This window comes from Caenorhabditis briggsae (assembly GCF_000004555.2).
Source record: "Caenorhabditis briggsae complete genome, chrIII, whole genome shotgun sequence".
Taxonomy (NCBI): Eukaryota; Metazoa; Nematoda; class Chromadorea; order Rhabditida; family Rhabditidae; genus Caenorhabditis; species Caenorhabditis briggsae.
Window position 1 is genome coordinate 6,090,001 of NC_013490.2, and position 9,682 is coordinate 6,099,682.

Genomic DNA, 9,682 nt, shown 5'->3' on the forward strand with positions numbered 1-9,682 from the left:
TAATTCTATCACTTTGAAACCACTAATTTCCTGCTAACTGGCCTAGAATCCCTAATAAGCGCGATGGGGCGCTCTAACCGTTACCCCCCGCCGGACAGAGGAGGGAATTCAAATTTGAATTCTTTGCCTAGGATCTTCCTCTTCCCGTGTGATTCTCTGAATTCGATCTACTACTGATTTTCTCTATTACTGAAAAAATGCGTTTCTGGTTAAAAGTGAGTTCAAAACTGATATCTAACATGTAATAACTAAAAAATAATTTTATGGACCAATATAGATTTTCCTATGATAGTTTCCTATTCATCTAAATCACTTTATCGAATCTCTTTCTTTTCGTTCATTTTCGTCTCATTCGCTATAAACTTCCATTTAAAAAAGGTTCAATTTTTGGGTAGTCATCATCATCCGTATCACCAATCAGTTGAATCAGAAAACAGAGACCATCGTTTGATAGTTACTCTCTTTTTCATTTGACTGGTGTGCCGACTATGGCAATGATGACGAGCACATCAACTTGTTCGCCAGTGGCCGGCTCTCCGTTGATGATGCTCTTGTTTAAGGTACCCAACAGCACAACGGTAATCATATCAACTTTTTTGTAGAGATACTGTAGATACTGTAGATATAAAATAGAAAACATTTAGATCGTCATCATGAACTAATTCTCTCATTTTTTCAGGCAATGCAAGAAGGAGCAGACAGTGAAGATGAAGCACGGAGACGGAGAGAACAACTAAATCGGAGGCCCTCATACCGGTCAGTCCAATTTCTTCGGTTACAGAGCCTCTATGCAACCATCACCTATTATGGGAAACATCAATTTCCGAAAGGAAATTATAGTTTTAGTTTTTAAATTGGTTTGAAATGTTTTTCTCAAAGAAATTTTCAAGATGATGACATTGTTTCCCTATGACTAAAGAATCGAGAATCGTGTATATCCGAAAGACATTTTTGGGGTTTTGGCGGAAAAGATAATCACAGTGTTTGCATGTGAAAATTGGAATGTGTCAAAAGAAGAAAAAGGAGAGTACGACTGGCACCGCCGTTAAGAACATTGGCAATAATTATACATATTCAGAAATATGTGCACTATGATCACATTGGAAAGATAACCTGTTATAAGAAATCAAGGTACCGTAATACCCCTAACTTTGAGTCAATATTTCTCGGTTCCTGCCGAAGATACAAAAAAGTAGTCAACTGATAAAATGTTCATCCTAATATCAGAAGTCGTTTGCCAGTTGACAAATTTTTTATCTCAGATAGGAATTGAGATAGTTAAGCTCAAACTTGACAATGTAGATGCCCTTTTGTTACAGGTTCTACAGTAAAACAGTTCCAACTTTAAAAGTTTGATAATTCCAAAAAGAAACCTGAAAAAAATTTAATGCTGGAAAATTCGACTGAAAAGGATGGGCCGAGGTCTCAAAAAGGACCATTAAGGGCTGTTCCAGAAAGCTATCCATCCGTCCATTATTTCAGCATGACATCACTGAAAAGTTTTCATCGTTTACTCTCATTTTTAATTATTTTTTTCTGCTCCAAGTGTATGTGTGTATGTGATTTCTTTTTCTTCTATTCCTCTACACTCTGAAAGCTCCAATGTCTCGGCAAAGTCTCTGAGAAATTGAAAAAAAAACACGAACGCAAAAAGAATCATTGAATGTTACATTCGAACAATTCCTTTTCTCTGTTTCCATTTGTTTCTTCCTCCATTCGTTTTCCCATGTGAAGCCACCAGCAACCACGTCACTCTTTTTCAGTACGGTTTGCTTGTGTCGTTCCCTCTCTCTCTCCACAAGATGTTTTGAAACCTGAAAATCTTTCCTCCTTCTCTGGAAATCTGGATTAGTAGGCATCTATAGCCTTTTCTTCAATACTAATCACTTGAAATCACGTGCCTAGATTTTATTCATCGGCTCAAAGGTCGAGTTTTTAGTGATGTGATCTTAAGTTGCTCCACCCTCACTCTAATTATTAGGTTTGGTAGCATTTAAGGAAAATGTTTCGAAAGTTTGTGTGTACATTTCTAGGACTTTCACTAAATTGGACTTCGTGTATGTTGTTTGAATTTATCTTTTGGCCCAACAGTCTTGTGTGAGGTACTGTAGCTCAAATTGAGTTTTCACCTTTTCAACACTCCACACGATAAAGGTTTCCCTGTTGAAATTTCTGCTCATTTTTGAGCACAACCTTTTGTTGACCATATCCCTCTGAACCTGATTTGGCCAATAACGAACTACAACATCTCACTTTCAGTTTGGAAAGGTCGAAGGTTTGCAGATGGAGTAGCAGCACAGCAAAAATAAGTTTGCTCTCTGTCTCTGTTTCCCCTATCGTCCCTCCCTGAAACCACGAATAATTCATCTGTGCAACAACCCATCCCCACCCTCCCTCTCTATCCATTTGTCCATGTCTTCGCGGAAATGAAAAGAGAAGAAGAAGGCGGTGAAAAAAGAGACTGACGAATTCTCTCTTCTACTTCCCAGTTCCTTTTTTCATCTCCTGGCTCTTATGTTCCATTTGAGAAATATGTCATATGGGGTGATCATCAAACGACGATCATTTTTGATTACTCGGAAAAAACTGGCGTCATCTTTTTTTTCCGATTTTCAAATCCGTTGAGATTTTGGCGGCTCACCCAGATGTCGGACTGTTGAAAAATATGTAAGTGCAAGCTCAGTATTTCATCTGTCGGATCTGTCATTTTTGATCTTCTGAGAAAAAAAACATCTAGGAAGACCTTGACATAACAATTATGAAGCCCTTTTTTGATTCAAGAGAGATTCGGAGTTCCAGTCGGTGCCACCCACAACAACATAGTCTTTAGTCCTTTTTCAGAAGATGTTCAACTCACCGATAGGAGGTCTTAATAAGAAAGAATAAGAGAAGCCCTACTTCCTTCCCCTTGTTGTTTTTCAGCATTGAACTTTTGTCATATTCACTATAACTAACTTCATTTTTTTTCTTAATCTTTTTGCTAGTTTCCCATTTCCTTTCTCTGAATAATCACACTTTTTTTCATCTGATCGTGAAAAAAAAATTATTCAAGCGGAAAGTGTCTAGAATATGACATGAAAAAAAAAGAGAATTTGGTGTTCATTAGCATGTGAGATGATAAGGTTTTGATAGACTAAGATGGCCAGGTAGCTCGTTAGTAACATCGAACCCTTTTGAGAATCATGAATCCATTACTAACGGATCGAACTTAAAGCTACCGTAGTCCAGAAATTCACAACTTTTTGCTCTCGGAATACACCCTCCTTTAAAATGAAAGTGTTTACTCGGTTCTTTTGCTGAATCTCTTGACCGCACACGGCCATGCAGCACCAAAAGTGATATTTGAAACCCTTTCTCGGGGGTGGAGATGGTGCTAACCACTACTACAGCCGTTTTTTCTTCAGTTCCCCACAATGTGACTTGTGTAGTTTCAGTGTCCTAGATTCCTAAACTCTAAATTCAGATTCAGAAGGATTTATGGATTTACTAGCTAACAGGAAATGAAATAATTAAAAAGTGAGCCTGAAAACCAATTTCAACACAAAAATAAGAACGGATTTCCTGTGATTTTGTTGGTTATCAATTTCATGCAACTTGAGGCCTTTTTTATTATCAACACTATAAAAAAATCTCTTTTCAATATGAACCCATAAATCTTTCGATGAAAAAGTTTTCGAGAAGTTTTCAGCCATAAATTCCTTCTTCTTTAGTTTTCGGCTTTCCCTTTTCGATGCCGGAGCAGCTCGATACTTAATGGGTCTGTGCTCTTTTATGGGGCAATTTTCTGAATACGCAAAGTTGCTAGGAGGCGTGTCGTAGGCACACTGACTTCCCGAAGATATTCATTTTTGGCTCTCAAACAACCACCTCGCATCCTTGTATCCACCTTATTAGGAAGTGTTTTTAACCATCCTCCATGAAAAAGGACAACAAGTTGTTGATTATGGAGACGGAGAGAGTAGAGATGCTTTCTCTCTCTCTCTCTCTCTCTCTCTCTCTCTCTCTCTCTCTCTCACACATGGTGAAAGTCTCACCGAATTACTCGAGTAGAGGTAGAAATATAAGGGGGCGGAGTCTTGAGAGCCACCCCCACCTCTTCTCGCGCTCAACCCTCTACCACACCCAACAGAAGGAAGAAATCTGATATCAGAGCCTTTTTTCCATTTCTCGTTTTTTCGGTTAATTTTTTTCATCCACCCTCTTCTCTCCCTTCATCCGCCTTTTTCAGAATCAGTAGGACATAATGCCACACTGTAGACATTTCTCATTTTTCTTTGGCGGCGACGGCGTCCGCCTGCTTTCTCGTTTTTTTTCCTTTTTTTTCCCTTGATTTAATTAGAAATGAGCACCCCCAACCTCCACCATCAGAACATTGGTTTTAGGTCGTCTCAGTTGAATAGGGAGAAGAAGGAATTTCTTTTGCATTTCACTCTTTTCTTTTGGAGTGTCTTCTGTAATGGGTTAGATCGGAGCTACACAGTGAGAGAATCATGGCACTTTTTGGCTAATGAGCTCTGGTGATTTTTCTATAAATTACTCACCAGTATAAGTCACCTTAATTTTACTATTTTCCTCCCCCGAGAGATCCTAAACTCTTGTGATATTTAACACCGTAAGGTTCTCACCCTCACTCTCCATGTAAATATCAATTTTGTGCTCTCTCTTTTTGAATTCCCACCAAACCCTGTCATTATTTTTTTTTTCCCCACCACCCTCGCCTGATAATTTAGGCTCCACCCTCACAGCACACGTGGTCTTTCTTTTTCTCCTGGTTGCTCACCACAACCAGATCAACACATGGGAAAATTGGATTGTTGTTTTTGACGATGATAGTCCAAACAGAAAAGAAAGCTATTTGAATTTGTATGTACCCGGAATGAAAATGAATCATGATGAGAACAAAATGATACAAAAAACTGGTGGTTTAAAAGCAAATTCAATTAGTCTTCTCTCGTTAGTGTCATGACTGAGATTTTTTTGTTTCTCTTGCTCATTAATCAGACAGACTTGCTCACTTCGCATCGATGACCATCACAAAATGACTTTCTTTTATTATCTTCTTGAACTCTTTTCGTTTTGTCACACATCGTTCAGACTTCTGATTCAGAGACGTCTTCCTCCACTCCATCCACTCCGACGGGGACGGTCCGCTTGTCAGCATTCCGTCCACTATCGATGACAACAATTAATCCAGCCTCGTACTCTCATCAACCAACCTATCCACTTTTCGGTACATCAACACCAGTTGCGAATCCGAGCGTCACTGATGTTGCGACGGCTCTTTTCAGAATGACCACTCCACTTGGGGGAGATGGGAATCCGTTGACTTCGCGAGATCGTTGGCAGATGTGCATTTATGCAGTTATCAACAAAAGACCGTGGTTCCCAGGGGAATCTACTGATTCTTCTGACCCAGAAAGGTATTTACTACAATCTAGGCTTATGCCCCTTTTCGGGTTGAACTGCTTTTTGTGACTTCACATCTGTCAGAAACTAGCTACCATTTCCGTCCTTCTAATCCTGATCGTTGACCCCCATCGAGTTAGAATTGCTCTTGGTGAAAAACAATGACCCGCTTCCCATCGGATCCTTTCCGATTTTTGGAGCTCTCTCTCGTCTAAAAGATCTGCCAGATTGACTCTATTTGATTCCGGATGCCTCCCTCCTTCCGGAACACCTTCATCTTGTTGTCCTTTTCGGGGGTAAAGACATAAGAGATGGGAGTCAAAATGGATTGAGATAGAGAAAGAGAGACGAAAGGCTCCGGAAAAACATGTCGTCAATCATTGAAGAAGAAGCAGAAGGACGAAGGGAGTCGAGACGATAAACGTCATTACCTAAGTAGAAAAAATGAGGACATTCGAATTCTGTCGAATCGGGGTCGAGAGCATTTTTGACATAAATAAAAAATTAGAAATACACTATGATGTAAGATCCGGGAATGAAGGATTTTAGAAAAGTATGTATCTTGTGGTACCATCATTAGATGATGTAACCCATCCAACAACATGATGGAATACTAGTTTTCGAAATTGAGCTATTACCGATTAGAGCATCTGAATAACTTACTTACGCAAGTCAAATACATTTCTGTTTTTAACTTATGATTTCATCAAAACACTTTGATATTTAGAATAGAGACGTTCTGATTAATTTGGGTGTGGTGTGAGCATGGATTCAAAATATGGGTAGTTTTGGCCATACACGAAACATAACAACAAAAGATACTATTCTGGTACAAAAAATCGGAGCAGTGGACAAGAAACGAAATATATATTTTGGGTTACGGTAGTTGTCGTTGTGGGACCTTCTTTCACAACCATCGGTGTCTCTTTCACAACTCCGATTTTCTTTGCATTAGCACAGTAGAATTATGCTCTTACAAAATAACACCACACCACCGTAATCAGTTTTTTTCCATCCCATGCCTTTTTTTCTATTTTTGTATAAGGTAGTTTCACAGGTGTTGAAAACAACCGAAAAAAATGAGACAGTCGGTCTACTCTCTCTCTCTCTCTCTCTCTCTCTGTTTCTTGGTTACGTCACTGATCATTTTTGTTCGTTCTTTTCTGTCATTTTTATCACTGATTATCAGTTTCTACGTCTTCTTCTCCACCTCCTTTTTTCACTTTGCTGACGTCATAGATAGATACTGCAAAACGTGAGGGGAGAAAAGAACCTAGGATAGTTCCTACTACCTTCTGGATGAAATTCTAAATTTTAATTTTTTAAGAAATGTCGTCGACTTTAGTTTGCAGGTGAGTAGAAATAGGGAAATAATGGGTGATAGTTGCATATGAAGGTTACAAGAAAAAATCACAAAGAGACCGTTCTGATCAATGAATATTTACAGCATGATACTCAAAGATCTGGAGACAGCGGATAAGGTAATGAAGAAAGAACCAGAAGAAACGCCACCGTCCAGTGTTGACGTCTCGCCATTACAGGTAAGAGAGAAACGACGCAAAACTATGGGAAAAGGTTTTGAAATTTAAGAAAACAGAAAGGTTTTTCAAAAGATCACAGTGTTTCCTGTTACTAGATTAGATTTATCATAGCCACTCTCGTAGAATGAAAGAGAAAGAAGGCAAACCTTTCAAAAACACCTGCATAGTCTTTCTACTTTGAATCCACCCTCACAGCTCTCTGTCTAAATGTCAATGTCTTCTCTGAAGTTCCTTCTCCTTTTGCTTTGACATTTCTTGCTGCTGGTTTCACTAGGTTTCCTAGGAGAAATGACAACAGGTTGGGCGGGTACTTAAGGACTACAACGTTCTGACTGAAACTACCAGTTACTCACTAGGTATAAGATGTTCTTCTTCCAGGTTTGTTGAAATTCCCGAGCCTTTGAATCTTAATCTAATCCTTATCACGTTTTCAGTCAGTAATGCGACCGCCTCCACCGCAACTACCTGGACCACCACCACCCGCTGTTCCGACCGCAGTAACACCGAATCGAATTGTGACCTCTAGCAGTGCTGCATCACCATACGGATCACCACTGGGAGCATCACTTCTATCAAGTCAACCACTGGTACTTCCATTTGCTCCGATCAATGGAGATTTTGATTTCAATGCGGCGATTGCGGCAGTTTCACAACCAAAACCGGGTATGCTTTTCGGTATTTGATCAAAAGTAATGATTCAATCTTCTCCTATTTCTGATACGTTCCATCAACCGTATCAAGAGAATCTATCTGATATCATTCTTCTCATTCGGAGATAGCCCTTTTTACAGTGACGACTATTCGGTTCTTAGTTCTTTTATCACCTCCTCACATCACTTTTTGTTCCAGTTTGAACTCGATTTGGTCCAAGTGGGTCATCCGGGTTACTGTTTTTTTTTCTCACCCGCCATCACCTCCATTTTTTTCAGTTAGACAGTTATTTAGTTGTGACAAGCGAGAGAGAAAAAAAAGAAAGAGATAGTTATGTTATCATTTATTGTGTGTGTCTACGTCTCTCATCCTAAACCATGACTCTCGACAACTCGACCGTTTCGTATTTTTCTCTGAAGATTCTCCCCGACTCCTGGACACTCTCCTCCACAAATTGACGTCATTTTTTTGCGATGAGATGGTTGCCTTGCCGAAAAGACCGAGGAGACCAGAGACGATTGGGGCAGGAGAAGGAAAAGAATAGTTTCTCTCTCTCTTTTTTCCCCTCTGTATTATTTTTGTGTCTCTCATCACTCCCGATCAGTCGTATTCGAGACGGTATTCAGTAGTATTCTCTGTTTCTGGATATCTATCGTTAAAATAAGAGAATAGGATGGAGTCATTGGTATTCAACGGACATTCCACAATGAATGGTACGAACTATAGAACAATAAAGGTGAAATTTGAACGGAATATTCGGCTATATCTAGATCTTAAAAAGTCTAAACTTCTTCATAGTTTGTGTTCTGATCTCTATCTTTCAGATAATCTAAACTGTTTCATTGAATCGGATCACCCAGAAAATTCACGATTCTCTTTCGCAGAGTGTGATTCTTGCAAACTAGATTCTAACCAAAAGACGGTGGGAAATTTTCACATCCTTCGTCTCTTTTTTTAATTTCTTCTAGATATCGATGTGAAAGATGTTCAGAAGTTTTCGAGAACCTCTGAGAACTTTGAGGGCTTCCATTTTTCACATAGACTTTTTCCATAGACTGTAATTCCATTCCTAGTGTTTTTGAATGGTTTCTGATCATTTTTTCGGTAATCGTTAAATCTCTAAAAATCACACAAATGACCTATCAACCCGTTCTAATATCTCATTAGATTTTGCAGGAGGACCATCGCAAAACGGTCTTAGCGGAGGAGTGCCCGGACCGTCGAGTGGTATTGTTGGAATGCCAGTTCAACCTCCAACCAGCACACCATCCCAGCAACAACAACAACAACCAGGCGTCGAGGGATCATCCGGACTGATTGCCATGAAACCAATGTTAGGCATCGAGACATCGACTTTTCCAGGTTTATTCAAGAATCAACACTTTTTGACTATTCATGTTTAGCTTATTCAGAATTCGGAACAACTGATTGGCAATCACCGATGCTCTCGGGTGGATACAGTTCCAGTCCATCGCCAACAATGACTGGAAGCAGTGGATCGATGAGAATGGGTGGTGGACCAATGCATGGTGGAGAGGATGAATCAAATAGAAAGCGACAAGTACGGTTGCTCAAAAATCGAGAGGCAGCAAAAGAGTGTCGTAGGAAAAAGAAGGTAAATCATTTATTCTATAAGTAAGGCAATAATACTATCAAATATTCCAGGAATATGTGAAATGTCTTGAAAATCGTGTATCGGTGCTGGAAAACCAGAATAAGGCATTGATCGAAGAGCTGAAAACTCTGAAAGAGCTGTATTGTCGAAAGGAAAAAGATCAAATGTGATACTCACCGTCGTCTTACCTCTTCTCATTTTTGCCTCCTCCTCCTCAAAGTCTCTCATCAAAAAAGAAATCTCTACTGAAATCTCGTTTTTTGTTCGTTTTTTTTCTTTCTTTCACTAACTCCCAAAAATTTTATCTCCTTTGAACCAATTCTAATCCCATCAAATTGCATAGTTACTTGATGTTTAATATTGTGATATCACTCGGTTTTTCTTTTAATATTTTCCTTCAAAAATTTAGGAAATTCAATTGTTATCCTTTCGTTTTCCCAAAGCCGTCCTATCCCAGTAAATCAAACAA

The 9,682-nt window shown here is 39.2% G+C and overlaps 1 protein-coding gene across 1 annotated transcript; it reads left to right on the top strand.

Moving 5' to 3' along the window:
• Positions 1 to 488: 488 nt before the first annotated feature.
• On the top strand, positions 489 to 9,383 carry Cbr-crh-1 (the record flags this gene model as incomplete). Its single annotated transcript, XM_045243854.1, has 10 exons — positions 489 to 560; positions 680 to 756; positions 4,383 to 4,479; positions 5,095 to 5,342; positions 6,854 to 6,947; positions 7,382 to 7,610; positions 8,113 to 8,178; positions 8,800 to 8,817; positions 9,011 to 9,213; positions 9,264 to 9,383. 10 exons carry the CDS (start codon positions 489 to 491, stop codon positions 9,381 to 9,383), a joined length of 1,224 nt encoding a protein of 407 aa, XP_045095102.1.
• Positions 9,384 to 9,682: the final 299 nt, after the last annotated feature.